General features: G+C 32.8%; 1 protein-coding gene across 1 annotated transcript in view; it reads left to right on the plus strand.

Annotated features, from left to right (window-relative positions):
* Nucleotides 1-17,096, plus strand: part of LOC135145808 (uncharacterized) — a 475,573-nt gene that overhangs the window by 304,835 nt on the left and 153,642 nt on the right. Inside the window, exon 7 of the mRNA XM_064077949.1 lies at nt 4,022-4,048. Coding sequence (XP_063934019.1) covers nt 4,022-4,048 — 27 coding nt within the window. The remainder of the gene's footprint in view (nt 1-4,021; nt 4,049-17,096) is intronic.

Raw genomic sequence — 17,096 nt, forward strand, 5'->3', positions numbered from 1 at the left:
AATTAGTAATGTGTGTAAGAACATATATTATCCACCGCACAAATTCCAAGTGGAAATTCAAATGAGAATTGACGTTCTGAAATTTCTGCAACAAAGCGGTGTGTTGTCATGAATGGATCTAACTAGAGTTGTATAAATTTTCATCTATGTCGAAAAAATAAATTGACGGCTATAGTAGCACGATTCTCTTTTTTTGTATGATTGCGAATAACAGGTTGGTATGAATTATTGTTGCGGCACAGGAGCTTTTGAAACGTATTGTATTGATTTATATATTTGATTAAATGCGAACAATATTTAGATTAATAAATCTTTGGATCTCGTTTCTTAAAACCGGTTACCGTTTATGGAAACGTCGGTAGCTTATTGTTACAGGACATCGATCATCGTTGTGGTTCAGTGGTGGCATATGATTTTGAGCAATAGGAAGGCAGCTGAGGATTTAACTTAGATTAAGCTTCTGTGTGTGTGTTCACAGCGTGACCCCAAGACAAATTTTATGACACTTCTTTGCGGTCATTCGATCAAAGGATTTTTTACAAATATTGTGTACTTTCAACAGATGGAACTTGAAAGACTTTTTATATTGTGTTATTTGTAACTAATGGAGTCATTCAAAAATTCACGTATCCAGTCGACCTATGTACAGGGTTTTAATAAATGATTCTAAGTGTGTAGTTAGCCATGGATTTCAAAAATCTCGCTTCGCTGAAATTATGTCTCATTATGACAGTTCTCACCTGTCATTAATGTTATTTGTAACTTGTCATTATTTTAAAGTCATCGTTTTTATTGTTTTCACGTTTTTGAAGTGTGTGCGCAGTAATTCTCGTTGATCCAAGGTCAAAACAACAAAATAGTCGTTTTTAAAACTCTTGGTGCTTCGACAAAATTATCTCAGCAATCAGGAGTTCTTGTTACAATATGAAATGGATTCGTTTTAGTAAAGTTTACACAAAGTGATAGGCGGCACGTTTCTATGACAAATTTCGACTTTATAACCATTTATAGAAACTCTGTATTTAATTCTGTAACTTATAACTGAAGTACGTTATACAGTATCAGATGCCAGTAAATTCCAAGACTGAAAAATCCTGTTTGGTATAAAATGTGGACCTGCTGTTGTCCGAAAATTGTCGCTTAGCGATATTAGACAATGCGTTCTAATTCTACTTAGAGAATTAAGGGGAAATAGAGCTGTAATAAGTGTTAGAGGCTCAGATTAGAGATGTAATCTACAGATTTGTTCGAAGTAGCGGTGTCGACAAAGGGAAATTACCCGTAAGACCTTCAGTATCCGGGTAAGTTGTTGATGATTTGGGGTGACTTGAGCAGAATCCGCAAACATCTCATCTCTGACAAGATTTCCTCGACAATCAGGAGTTCTTGTTGCAACATGAATTTGAACAATGGGTCCAAAGTATTGAAAGGATGTTACAGAACATTTTTGAAATTAAAAAGGGGGTGTACACTTGCTTAATAAGATATGAAGCATTTAGGAAACCAGTTATACAGATGCGTCTGGTATTTATCGTGAGTGCTTGGGCATTTAGTAACGTTCAAAACTGAAAGGCGGCACGTTTCCATGACCTACTTTGATCTTATAATCATTTATAGAAACCTTGCATAATTTCAACACGCTTCTAGTCACTGTTTTCTCGAAGTCACTTAAATAAGCAGGCATGACTGATAACTTTGTAGTTGTTTTTTTTTTTATTTTGTTGGTTCTTTTGTATTGCGGATTCTGGTTCTTAGTAAAACCACGTTCAATAAGACTAGACAAAAACTCGTGTACTCATAAATCTCAAAGATCTGCTTGTATTTCGTACGTTTTAGCGAAATATTTATTACAAAGGAGGATCTTAAAAGAAATTGAAAGGGGTGTAAAAAAGCAGGTCATAAATAAGACACAAAATGTTGATGTTTTCAAAGGCATTCTTGACAAAAATACACACCAGAATTTACAGAATTAATACATTTTGTAAATTTGCCAGCTTAATCTGAAAAAATTAAAGTTAAGTCGAGTAAACATGGGTCTCGATAATTTTTCTTGAAGTTTCAAAGGAATTTTAAACTATTTTCTGCAATAAAAAATCTTATGTAAACTACCTCACTACATACTATATACTAATTATCTATACATATATATTTTTAATAAGGCCAAATAGTTATTTTTAGGACATTTCGAATGGAACTTAAATTAGTTGCCTTCGCCTTAGATGCTAAAATGACGTTTTTCATTTTAACTGAAATGTCAAAAAGACAAACTTTCAAAAATCCACGGCTTTAATCGTGTTTTTTACTGCTGACCCGGTATTTCTTGCCAGAGTTACAGTTTTTTTTTTTTTTTGTATTAAATAATTGTTCTAAATTTCAAACTTCTGTTTTCACACATTTGAGATCTTGAAATGGAATAGATAAATAGGAACGCCAAAATACATATTGGTCGGGGATTATTTCAGTAGAACTTCCCTCATTTCTGGAGTACGGTTCAACAAATCCAGCTTCTTTGAAAAAATGATGCAATCTGATTTGGCGGTTTTTTATTTGTGATAACCTCTATACATAAAAAATGTAGACAATAGCAGTAATAATGTAAGAAAAAATATTTTCCTACAGTCTGGACTTTTTGCACACATTTTGATGCCTCGGATTAAATCTCAAGGCGGTTTCAAAAACCACAAGTACAAAAGAATATTATTTTATAAAATTTAAATGACACTTATTAGTGAAAAAAATTCGAAGGGATCTCCAATATAAATCAACACAGAGGGCAGACGTAAGCGCGAGACCTACTCTTTCGTACTCTAAGCATCCGGAAACCTCGAGAACATATGAAAGTCGTCCAGTTAACCATATTACAATACTTTCTTACAGTTTTCATCCAGTTTTTCGAAAAATTATAAAATTTGATTTTGAAAAAATTTTATCTTTTACCTACCTAGAACTACGACGTACTTTGCGTTGCTAGTTAGATAGGATTTTACCGGAATGGCGGCCTTGCTTTTATGCTGGTACAAAATGTTATTATATAATTTTGGATATTTTTTGCTACCATCTCGTTGCCTATGATATATTCTCAACTGCAAGAGTATGTTATTTTATAAAAAGCAAATAACATTTACTATGAAAACAGTTGAGGTGACGTCATCACATTGTTGGTGGGGATAATTAAACAAATTTTGGGTAGCGTTTTACCACCTACGCGATATTCATAACAAACATATAAAATTTAACAATAATTAGTCGACAGACGACAGACAGACAGACGGAAACGGAAGACCTATTGCGTCATACTCTGGAGATCATGAAACGTCGAGAAAACATGATGGACCCTATTCAGTATTTCCTTGGCTTGCACCCGGGAAGTAATGTTAATAGTATATTCATTTTGTATCCAAATTTCTTTGTATTAATCTTTCTAAAATTCAAACTTTTCAAATAACTCAAACATTAAAGTGGAACAGCTAAATTGGGACACCGGGTATACTTAGCTAATATTACAAAGTGTATTTTTTCCTTAGAACAATCCAGCAAGTGAAGTTGAAAACAACAGTTTATTGTAAAACCATAAATGAGGAGTATATCAGCTGTACATTTAAAATGAGATTTAATTTAATTTAATTTTAATTTTTAATTTTTACTTTAACATAATTTGAAATGCCATCAATATTTTGCAGCGTTAAACATCGGTTCAATAATTTAAGCGATTATTTATCCAATGACAGACAGCGACATACAGACATTGAAAACGCATTTTGGAGCATACGAAATATTTTAGTAAACTAACTCTGGAAAAGTTTTAATTTTTATTTAAACATCGAGAATTAACTGTTGGAGTGTCTCAAGGATTAGCTTTAGGATTGCTGTGATTTACGTTTTTATAGCAACGACTTTGATAACTCGACTCAACAAAATCGAATCGAAATAAACGATAAAATAACTTTGGTATAATTCGAATATTAAAACTAATAATTTTAAAGTTTTGAATCTCTCACTATAATACGTATTTTATTTCCAGGGAACCTCAACTCCGGTCCAACCTACAGTAAGTTTAAATGTTGTATATTTTTTATTTACATGTTAACGCAAGCTTACTAACAAGTTTTATAAAAAATTACAAAAATTTTAAGTTGCCTTTAAATGATACACTTTGTACATCTGAAAATAATTCAACTGTGAATTGTAACCCTAAACGAGTTCCGCTAGACTGATTCAAATCATTTTTTCACTAGTCCACGGTATATTCGTAATCTTAATCTTTTCCTTCCATCAGATCGTTAGTACACCTGTGTGGTAGATATACATCTGTATGCGACTTGACATCGTTAGTACAACATTCTACATTATGGTTATGGCGAGCTAAAATTTTTACAATAGTTTTAAGACAGTTACTAATTACATCACAAATACTTTAATGGCCCCACTAGTCTACAAAAAAAAGGATATTTACAATTATTAGTCACGCTACTTTTCTTTTCAGTTTTAAAAATTAAAAAGCAGTGTAATTTTATTCTAATTATGTTTGCAGAAATTCACTTAAGCGGATAATTAAAACTGTATCACACTTTTGCATGTATTTTTGATGTTTTTATCAACAGTCGTCTGACATGTTAATTGAGACATTAATAAATCATAAACCTTGCATATTTATTCGAGCAAAATTTTGTTAAGTAAATTTTGCTGTCGTTTTCTACTACATAATTTTGCAATGATATCACAGATACAAAGAGCGCAAATATAAAAAAAAAAAATATCTCCTGAGGCATCAGTAATCTCTATAGAAATTTCCCAGATTCAGTTTTGTATCTATCCTTAACGTCCCGATTAACTGAATTGTAGTGATCTTTGATTAAATATGCTTAAGTGCATGAGGCAACTCGTCAACAATATACATATAAAAAATTGGTCTAAAGAGTTTAGACAGTACTTCCCTCGCTGTCGGAAACTTGACGACTGCATGCCTATTGTGTTTTTTTTCTCATTACATTTTTGTAGTGGGAATTTAAAAAAAAATTGCGATGACGTCATCAACATTTTTGCAAGGACACGTATATCAGTTGGGATAGATGTAGTGTAATACTAAGAATAAAATTATTATATTCTCAAATTTTCGGGAAAATGAATTGGGTCGTTTGAATATTGATTTGTAATAATCAATAAAATAACGAAACAATTTACTCACGTATACCTACGTATCAGAGGCAACTGAAAATCGTGTATGTATAAACATTGTTAATTTAAGATGACAGGCGTAACAGCATACGTGAGAGCCAAACACAGAAACTGTAAACAAAACGACCGTCGGTTTTATTGCTTCGACTTCCGCTTATTATATAAAACATTGGGTTTTATTTTAATTCTTGACGGTGAAATTCACAATTGGTTGATTATAAACATGTCTATTTCACATTCGCGGAATCAAGTGAACGCATAAAACAAATGCAGGTCTGTAATGTTAAAGTCGATGTAAATAAGCGTGCTACCCTTATGTTTCAACCGAGTTTTTCCTTTAACAAATTTTGTGTCTACCAAATTGGGTTGGTTGGGGTGTAATACTAATAATAAGTGTTGCCTTTAATTTAATCAATAAAATAAATTGACTTCATTAATTTTTTTGAACCACCTCTTAAGAAAATCTAAAAAATATGAATGGAATGATAAATCACAAGTACAAACTCATCATATTTTTTGCATTTTAGATAGGATTTATTCAGCAAAATTTAAGGGTGACGTCATCAATTTTTTTAGGAGGGATGAACAAATACATTTTGAACAAAAGTTTACCATGCTTATAATAACTTTAAAATATTCCCAAGATTTCAAAGCATTCGGTTTTGTAATTCCTGATTAAATCGATAAAATAAATTCACGCCTTCATTAATTTTTTTGAGTCACCCTGCATATGCAAATCCAAAAATATGAATGGAATGATAAATCACAAGTACAGACTCATCATATTTTGTACATTTTAGATACGATTTATTCGGAAAACTTTTGAGCTGACGTCATCAGTTTTTTGTAGAAGATAACCAAATATATTTTGACTAAAAATTTATTATGCTCTTTATAACCTTAAAACATCTGCAAGATTTCAAAGCATTCGGTTTTGTAGTTCCTGATTAAATCAATAAAATAAATTTACGCATTCATTAATTTTTTTGAGTCACTCTGTATATGCAAATCCAAAAAATATGAATGGAGTGATAAATGACAAGTACAGGCTCATCATATTTTGTACATTTTAGATATGATTTATTCGGCAAACTTTCGAGCTGACGTCATCAAGTTTTTGGAGGGGATAAGCAAATATATTTTGACTAAACATTTATTATGCTCTTTATGACCTTAAAACATCTGCAAGATTTCAGAGCATTCGGTTTTGTAGTTCCTGATTAAATCAATAAAATATATTTACGCATTCATTAATTTTTTTGAGTCACCCTGTATATGCAAATCCAAAAAATATTAATGGAGTCATAGTTCACAAGTACAGACTCATCATATTTTGTACATTTTAGATATGATTTATTCCACAAACTTTTGAGCTGACGTCATCAAGTTTTTGGAGGGGATAAGCAAATATTTTTTGACTAAAGATTTATGATGCTCTTTATAGCCTTAAAACATCTGCAACATTTCAAAGCATTCTGGTTAGCAGATTAAAAATTAAATTTCAAAATGTTGTTTTATAATTTTGATTTTTTTTCCAAAAATCTGGACGTTTCGGGTGAAAAGTCGATTCAGAGTTGTAAACTACATGTGTAGGACTATGTTATTTTATACAATTGAAAACCCATTTACTATGTACAATTTTGAAGTGACGTCATCGCTTTAGTGGTGGGGATGATTCGACAAATTTTGGTTAGCGTTTTACCATCTACATGATATTCTTAATATAAGTACAAAATTTCACAACAATCGGTCGAGTACTTTCGGAGATTATCTGTCTAATAAAAATCCGTGACAACAGACGGACAGACGGACAGACGGACAGACGGACGGACAGACGGACAGACGGACAGACGGACAGACGGACAGACGGACAGACGGACAGACGGACAGACGGACAGACGGACAGACAGACGGAAATGGGAGACCTATTTCTTCGTCTTCTAGGGGTCATGAAAGATCGAGAAAACGTAAAAGTAGAGAGTCGGCCGACGGACTCGATTACAATACTTCCTTTGCTTACGCTCGGGAAGTAAAAAGGAAAACTGATTCCTCCAAAAATTATTGTAGTATTTAAATATGTATCTACTCCTGTATACATCGTAATGAAAAACCAACGTAATAATGTGGAATGTGAAAATCTAGTCCAGTTATACAGGAGTAGCCTTACACACCACATGACGCGAGTATTTTTAATATTTTATGGAATGTCCGCAATATACAGACCAAATTCGTTAAAAAATTGAAAATTGCAGTCTGGTACAGACGCTTTTAAATCTTCTATTTTAGATCGTATTAGGGAACGCTAGTTTTTAATGAATACTTTAAAAAAAGCTAAAAATATCTTGTAAAATTTAAAATAATTATAAACTGCTTTAATTATACTTTAATAACGGCTGTAAAAAATTCTAGCTAGGCTTTCGTAAAGTTATGATGTGGTGTCACTTTTCAAAATAGCAATAATATTATAAAAAATTGTTCCATTTTTATATACCGAGCTGTATATTGTATACTGCACGTTTGGGAAATAAAACACCAATATCCGTTTATCGTTGTCTTTATTTCAACTGACAACTAACAAGAATTAAAGTACACACAAATTTCTATGTACCAAGCGAATTAATTCTTTGCTCTGCAAAATTGTTTGTGCTTTTCGCAAAATAAACTCAGTTCGTTGCTACAGCCGCCGGAAGTTTATTATGTTGCTTCTATTTACTCAAAGCACAATAAGCTTAGAAAAGCGAAAAAACCGCCACCAGAAGACTTTAGAAATAGGTACTACATAAAAAAATTAATTAAACCGCCACCGAATTACATTAGCATATAAAGTGAACGATTTGCTTTTACAATTAAAATGCATAATTGAAAGTAATAAATTCTGTTTGTTGTTTGAAATAATGTCGTTTGTCAATAAACGTTTAATTGAATTTCCATATTTACTCAACCTGCTGTCACTTCCACAATGACCGCAGCACCTATTAAAAATATATCCATTAACTAAAAGTTATCGACCGCTGCTAGCCCGATTGTTAATTACAGAAAAATGGAACAATAATTGCCAGGAAGTATGCGGATGGACGCGTCCGACCAAACAAAACTTCCAGCGCTTTTACATAACACCTCTTTGTGCAGCGCGGAGCGGATATATTATAAACAGTTTAGTAGACTTTTAGAACTCACAGCTGGAATTCGCTTTGCACCACCTTTTCAAAGGTAAAGCCGTAATTTATCATTAGAAAAGCGGACGGTGCAGAAAGAACAGGAAATGTGCACAACATTACGTTCAAAAAGATAATCCAAACGACTTCGAGCGGAGGTTGACCAAAAAAGCGCATCGATTTTATAATCATGGGCACACAAGAAGTCGGGGTTCAATGCAGAAATGGGTCTTTAGGAGGCTGTTGTGTTGCCTTCGGGGTAAATGGTGTAAATGAGCCGGCGGTACTAACAGGAAAACAAAGAAATGCAACATGAACTTTTAAAAAGTGAAATTAAGTTGTAATGTTAAAAATTGGCCCAAAAGTTTAGAGAGTGTTTTCGCCACCCTCTGAAACGTGACCAACGCTTAGTGAACGTTAGAGCGCACTTTTTTAGAAGTAATTCCTGTCAATAAAGTCTCTATTAGAAAAATAACCAATTTTTTCGCAACATTGCGCATTTCATCATTTTATTTTGGGCCCTTGCTTTAAAATAAAAATTGTTCTTTGTTTTAATGTTGACTGTCTGAGCATTTATATTCATAGATATAGGGTGATCAAAAATGAGGAATAAGCTCCATTGTCAAGAAGAATGTGAAGAAACTTCGTAATTCTGATTTGTTTTAAATACCTGCATATCTATTAGACAGTTCAATAATAAAGTATTAGTAATTAATTATTTAATAATAATTTGCTAGAATACAATCAATAATTATATCATTTTTTAGTCTTGACAGATGTCATTTTTGCTATTTTAGAATTCTAGATTGTCAATTAGATTCTCCTTAAAACATCATAATTACAAAGTTGATTGTTCAAATTTGAAATTTAATATATCTTTTCAAAAATTTGGTTAAATGGTTAAAAACATTTTTTTTAGTTCCTCATAGCCTTCTTAACAACGTAGCATCGTGCTATCCGTCATTGTTTGGTCACCCTTTGTGTACTAAATTTATTGACTGTTTTGTTTTCAAATTACCTTTTTAAAATATATTTGCATATTCTTATTAGGCCCTTCCTAAGTTTTATAACCACAGTTTATTTTTGAAATTCCCATGGAACGTTATCACATTTGTCCACTTTTTAATTTTTTTTAGCAATTTAGGGTTTAGAAAAAATTGTAATGACATTTTTTTTAGATCTGCGTCACAATATTTTATGGAAAAATAAACATTATCAATTCCAAAAACAGTATCTATCAATTAAATAAAATTAATATACAGAGTGTTTATAGAAAAAAATTAACTTTGCAATTTTTCAATTATCTACATTTCAGTTGTTCTCTTTGTTTTAATACGTCGATGTGTCCCTTAAAAAGTCAACAATCTCAATAAGTACCAAGTTTGGACATAGAAAATACTAACAAAAAGAAAGTACACCACAAATCAGAAGAAAATGCTGTAATATAATACAGGGTGTTCTATTTGAAAAAAATAAAAATAGATATCTATCTTTGAAGGTTATAATAATTTATTTTCATTTATTTGTTTACAAACTCTCTTTTAATTTTAATACATGGTCCTTAAACTTATTCTTATGGGACATAGAGGAACGCATTCTTAGTGACTCACCCTGTATATATGAATGAATTGAGAAGAAATCCACTTTACAAGGAACTTAAATTTATCCTACATTCCTGCTGAACAAAAATGGTTTCATGCCATTGTATCGAACTTTCCTCTTCCCTGAAGTACAATCAAGAAATCCACAGAAAAAAAATAGCTCAAGCGCCCTTCTGACAATTCCTCTTATATTACAAGTAACAAGTGAGAAACATAATTCGTGATCTCAGATGGCTGTGTTTCAGAAAACGTATGTTGGAAATTTTAAACGCTTAACCTATTTCTCTCTGGCTATCAAAAATTTGAATTTAAAACGTCAACATTTTGACAAGTCATTAATTTTTACATAAGCGCATGGAATATAAACTCGAAATTTAGTTTCCACAAGCTTCTGTGTTCACGAATAAAAGTTTGTTATGCAATTTTTCGTGCGAAAACTCAAGGCGGATTCATTAATCACAAGTATAGGTCATCCATAAATTTAGTGACTTTATGATTTTGATTCCTCCACCATAGTTGTCAACGAATAATGCAGGTTTATTAAAAGTAAGTTTATGACATCATCCCGAGCTTCTCTTCATTCATACAGTCCTTTATTTACTTGCTTTTGCGACTAAATTTGTGGATGGCCTATATGTATGTATAGGAGTATCTGATTTTATAAAAGTTAAATAGCATTTACCATTTTAGCATCTACATGATATCACTAGCATACATCTAAAATTTGACAACAATCGGTTTGGTGGTTTTGAAAATTATGCATCTGTTAGAAATGAACATAGACAGACAACAGACAGACAGACGAAAACGGGACATTTGTTTTTTTGTACTGTAGAGGTCATGAAACAGGCCATGAAATGCGTAAAAATAGATAACCTTTTGAAATAACGTCATTAAAGTTTTAGTGGGAATGAATAAATAAATTTTAATTACCGGATGAACGACAGTCTTAATGTAAGTATACTTAAAATTCCACTATAATCAATCCAGCGGTTTTCGTCTACAGAAATTCGTAACAAACAATCAGATGGAAATATTACAGCGGTATTATCGAGGCACTCGTCAAGAAAATCCATCTGTAGTATTTCCTGAAATCATTCCAAATAACGAAATCAAAATTTAATATTAACATCAATGTCTACAGATGATTTTCATAATAGTGTTCTAATACTAAGTTTAAATAAACAAATGACGAGAAGAATTTATTTGTTTTTGCCTAACTTCGACTAATCAGTTTATTCCATCTTTTTTTGAATGAAACCTTCGTTGCATGTATATTTTACTTTAATTTCAGAAAAAAAATGTGCGCATCCCCAATATGGTATTTTTTAACACGCACCACATCCTTATCAAACAAGTGTTAATACATAAAAAAAACCCTGACACAAGACAACTGACAACTATCTCGATTAAATCAACTTTCAAAAAAAAGAACGCATTGAAATCGGTCTATCGGGTGGACACAGACAGATACACAGAGAAAAGCTTCAAAACTTTGAAGGGTGCGGTAATTGGAACACACCACTTTTTAAGTCGGGGGTTAAACATTGGTCTAAGGTTATTTAAACCAAACTTTCCTCGCCCCTGAAGTTCAGTCCAATGAATGCAGTTTTTTATTAAACCTCTATCAGGTAGTTAATATAAAACACAAGGGAATCCAAAGATTACATCACAATAAAAATTGGTCGAGAGTTATTTCGACAGAACTTTCCTTGCCCCTGAAATTCAATGAAACACATCCAGCATTTTCGAGTTGAGTTTTTTTTTTTTACACAATTTTGCAATGACGTCATCAACATTTTTTTTTAACTTTAAAATTTGATTTTACGATTTTCGGTTTGTTGTAACCGCTATAAAGTAAAAACCAGAGTCATAACTAACACCCCTTGTCTTTCAGCACCAGGTAATAGCAATCGGAAGCTGAAGTGTTTATTTATGTTTATACATTGAAAGAATGTCACGTAGAAATTAGTTTGATTTGAATGCATTTGTCTTCTCAAAACAGGGCTAAAATTATTAATTAAACCACAATTGAACAAAATGTTCTGAATACTATATTTCGTATTTTATCATTATTATGTGATTCATTCTTAATTTGACCAATAAAAAATTTGTGATGACGTCATCAACGTGGATAATTCTAGTTACAGCACAAAAGAAAAGTAGTCACAGCGATATACCAATGCAAGAAAAAAAAATAAAAGTTATTATACCTTGCAAATGTTTTTGTGAAAATTTGAAGGGTTAGCGAAAAACCTGAAAGTGGATTCGTTGGTGGGAATGGTTAGCCAAATTTTGGTTAGCATTTAACCATCCACATGATATTTCTAATACACGTACAAGACTACAATCGATCCAGCAGTTTCAGAGATTACGTGTCTAATAAAAATGGATACAGGCAGACAGACAGACAGACAGACAGGCGGAAACAGGAGACTACCTTTTATGTGCTATAGGGGTCACGAAACGTCGAGAAAATATAAAAGTGCAAAATCAACCTTCTACCATTCAGCTATAGCCACACGTCTTACATTGTTTCGTACATTTAACAAAGCGCTTTGCTGTTAGAAATATTAAACAATAAAAATATAATAATAATAACAGCAATAAAAATAAAGGTGAATTCATAAACCACAAATACAGGACTACATTATGTCATAAAATTTAGATAGCATTTACTATGGGAAATTTTGAAGTGACGTCATCAAATTGTTGGTGGGGATAATCACACCAGTTCTAATTAGCATTTTAGCATCTACACTTTATTCCTAAAACACATACAATTTGACAACAATCAATCAACACGGACGACAGACAGACGGAAACGGAGACCTATTTTTTATATCCTAGGATGTCATAAAAGGTCGAGAAAACATGAAAGTAGCCGTTCGCTGGATAGACTCTATTACAATTCTTTTTAGTTTACGGTCAGAAAATAGCCAGTAACCACAAAAAATGTTTACCGAAAACTTGGACTTATGTTAATCTTAATATTATTATTATTATTGAACTAAGAGGGACAAGTCCTTGTATAAATTCTCCGGAATCGTTCATTAAAAATACAGACAGAATGGACTATAAGCAAAATAAAGAGTTTTATAGAAAACTAGAACGATTCACACTAACAGTCGATCAAGTTGTTATTCGTGTTTTCAAAGCTCCGTCTCATTTTGCCCTAGAATGAACAAACTTTTCTTCAGTGTAACGTATTCGTTGCTTGGCCACATTTCACATATTTTCGTTTGTCTTCAGCTTGTTTTTCTGTCAATTTTTCGTGTTTGTTCTGTTCGCATTTTCGGTAGTTGTTTACCCGACACCGCAACTCCCAGCCCACAGTGTAGCTGAAAACTTTCGAGACTGTAAAGTAATTACAAAAGCAGCATGTTGGATAGCTTATTCTCGGGTCTTTGTAGTGGGACAAAATAAAATTTGCAACGAGGAAGTGTGTAGAGTTTTGTCGGTTCTTTTCTGGTCATGTTTAATAGAATTTTAACGTTGATTTATTTTGTCCTTGAGAGATGTTTGGATGAACTAGTGGGAGCGATACAAAGAGGGAAATAATGTTTGTTTTGAAATCGTTTCCGGGTAAAATATGGCCTCATTGTCATTCCGGGGTTCTATTAAGAAAAGTAGAAAAAAACGGTATTATCAGAGTTTATGTTTTTCATTGCTTCGATTCTAAATCTTTGACTTGTTGGTATCCGCTTAAATCATTTTGGAACGACACAAATTGACCTAGTTTCTAGAATTCTCTATTTTTTCAGGAAGGGAACACTGCTCATAAATGGGGACCGCGCTTTTTTATACGGGCTGTTTTCGTCAATACAAAAGTATCTTTCCGGAAAGGAATGCCCGATCGAAGGTAATATAATGTTTCTTCCATTATGGAGAGACATAAAAGGAGCTGATGTCGGAATTAAAACTACTTCCGTCTATTTATTATTTTTCAGGAAACCGAGCCTGGGGAAGCTCGCGCTGCCGCTTCGCATGGAAACGGCGTCAAATAAAAATTACCATTAGTAGCTACTATTTTAAGAAATTTATTCCGTCTAGACGATTTGCGCTTACTTTATTATCAATTAGCGCCCGTGTTAAAATTTTCAATTTGGCGTTTAGTTAGGGCATCCCTTTTATATTATTAACGCACCGGCTTTGGTCTAATTTCGCAATTAAAATGTTTATGGCATTCAGGTAATCCCCAATTAAAATTCGCAACCGTCGAATTAATTGAATTAGGCGTTATAATAATCACTTTCATCTCGGACGCCACCGGAAGCTCCGGACCGAAATTCGAAATATCCGAATTAATTAAGTTTGATTCGTTTTCGGGCGATTAGGTCCGATCAAGTTGTAGCATTGAATCGCTCTTTTCTTTCGTTCGTTTGAAGTTTATGGGTGACGCGGCACCTTTCAAAGGTCCGTGAGGTTATTGTTATTTACTCAGCTTCACGCACCGGAAACCCGGACTCTGACGTATCGACCGGAGCGCCGTTCCCTGCTTTCGTTCGTCGACAATTTGTTATACGTGCCTTATCGATACGGCCTACATATACTTAGTTTCGGGCGATGCAGCTAACCGGGAACGGAACGCCAATCGGACATTATTTACCGGAGGAACGCTTTCAGTTCCTGCCATTTTTCTCGCAAGGAAACGAACGCCAAACGAAAATCCATGCGCCACAGAAAGAATACAGACGCAACCCATAATTTTTTTCATCCCTCGCTGTATTATAATCTACAACCTATACACGCAGTGCCTGTTGATCCTGGGATCTGCAGTTCTTTGAGGATATATTTCCTGTATTGGTCCAAGCTCCTTTAAAGTAGAAGCGATATCTCTGCGTAAAAGAAAGAAATTAGGGAATTTAGTATACAGAACTGAATTCTGTGCAAATATTTGCAGGACTACTCGTCGTATAACTAATTAACTATAGTCTCAAATAGTAATGCCTTTGTTTACTATCACATTGAACTGAACTGTTTTGTCCTCAACATATGATAGTGTATGTGTATTGTTTGCATGAATACGTGCCTCCGGCTTGAATATTAGACTTTTTAGTTGGTAAATTTTATATCAGTTATTTGTTATCAATAAAGAGCGGATTCTGGGCCAAACGCCTGTTCATTTCGGTTGTAGGCAAATGCATGAAAGTTGTACATATATAAATGTGTATCTGAGGGGATCCTTTTATTTGAGCCGTACTTGTTTTGCCTACTTGCTTATTTTTGATCATGAGTGCCTTTTCACGAAAAACTTCTGATAATGCGTCTTGTGTTAAAAATCTGAAAATCCATCATGAGTCTGTCTCCATTAATCATACTCAGAACTTAGATGCATCTAAAACCAATTACTCATTTATTGATCGCCTTTGATCATTATTACAGAAACAATTTTCAATAACAAAATTGTTAATTTACGGATCGATACAACTCACATTATACTAGTTGCCACTTAGTTTGTAATAGTAAGATCTCACTAGTTTTTATATATCTACTGTTAGTTTAAGAATACACAGACGTAATAGCTGCTGTTAACGCGTTTTAGAGTTTCATTATCCGATTTTGGTTTTCAATCGGTGTGTCGTTTGTTTCCTATTTTATTACAGCGATAATAATTGATCTTTCCAATATTTTAAAATTTCAGCTGAACTTAGCTTTTATCAAGTAAATGCTAAAGCTTCAATTAGAGATCTCATTTTACAAAGTACTTTAAAGAGGTTTACTTACTTTGAGACCACGGCATAAAATAAAATATTCATATTCTGGTAACTAAAAAAAAAATAAACCTACCCGATTTTTTTTCTCATTTTTGATCTTATTTGAAGATTTTTTGAACTAGTTTCAGCGCCAGCTGTAATGAATTTGATTCGTAGTTTTCCAACAGTATTGTCTTACCAAGATATAATCAATGTTTTAGGTTAGAAAAAAACTCTAAGATTAAAAATTTTTTATAATTTCTATTTTTGGTTTTTTGTTGCTTCAAGTGCTGGATTTGAATTGAATTTGAATGATTTGAAACTATAAAGCTGCAGTGGTGGCGCCGCTAGACGGTGAAGTCGTGAAAGTGTTTGTGTGACTTTTATTTTTATTTTAAACTAGGCGTAATTCATAATGCATGTGTATATTCATAGTTTTACTGCAAAGTTAAAAAATGTGTAATAGATTAAGGGCCTCTTCCCGGGGTGACCAGGGAGATTTAATGTTTATAAAATAGGAAATTGCACAGGATTTAATTTCCTTCTAAAGGTTACATGCTAATATTTACCAGGATTTAATGTTTTTAAACTAAACTATATGTGCCATTAAGTTGTTGTATTACGATTATTTTCAAAAATAATGATGCCATTTGAACCATTTATTGAGGAGGATAATTTATCTGCATGTACCATTACTTCGCAACTGAAGAAGTTCAAGGATCGATAATAAATAATATAAAAAGAAAGGGACCCATATTAGGCTTTTTTACTTGAAAATTATTACAAAATAACAATTCTGTGGATGTAAAAATGGAATTACGAGAGTTTAGAAAACTGAAAACAAAGTGAACATAACTTCATTACATAAAATCTAATAATCTATAGACTCAAAAGGACTAAAGAAATCAATATACAAATAACACTAACTGAAAAAAAAACTAGGTTTCCGTCCGTCTGTCCGTCTGTCTGCCGTCTGTCCCGATTTTATTCGTCATATAATCTTCGGAACTATTGGATCGGTTGTTGTCAAATTTTATGTGTGTATTAAGACTAGCGTGTAGATGATAAAACGCTAACCAAAATTTGACTACTCGTCCCCACCAACAATAGAATGACGTCATCTCGAAAATTTACTTATTCTTTAATTGCTAAAAAATAAGGTACTCCTGCATTTGTAGTTTATGAATCAGTGTTGAGTTTTTCCCTAGACATTTTACAATTTTATTTTGAAATTGCAAAACCGAATGCTCTGAAATCTTGCAAAAGTTTTATGGCTATAGGAAGCATAATAAATTGATTATCAAAATTTATTGTCTTTCCAAAAAATGATCACGTTATCTTACTATTTTGTCGTAATAAAAGTAAATGTTGAAATTTGTGTGTGTTTACGCTAGACATCCAGTTTTTTGGGGAACAAACCGAGTGTGCTTAATTAATGCATTAATTAGTTAGTGCTCCGCGTTGAGGAG

Source organism: Zophobas morio, unplaced genomic scaffold, assembly GCF_036711695.1.
Source record: "Zophobas morio isolate AGI-343-1 ecotype UQ-CSIRO unplaced genomic scaffold, CSIRO_AGI_Zmor_V1 ptg000005l, whole genome shotgun sequence".
NCBI lineage: Eukaryota > Metazoa > Arthropoda > Insecta > Coleoptera > Tenebrionidae > Zophobas > Zophobas morio.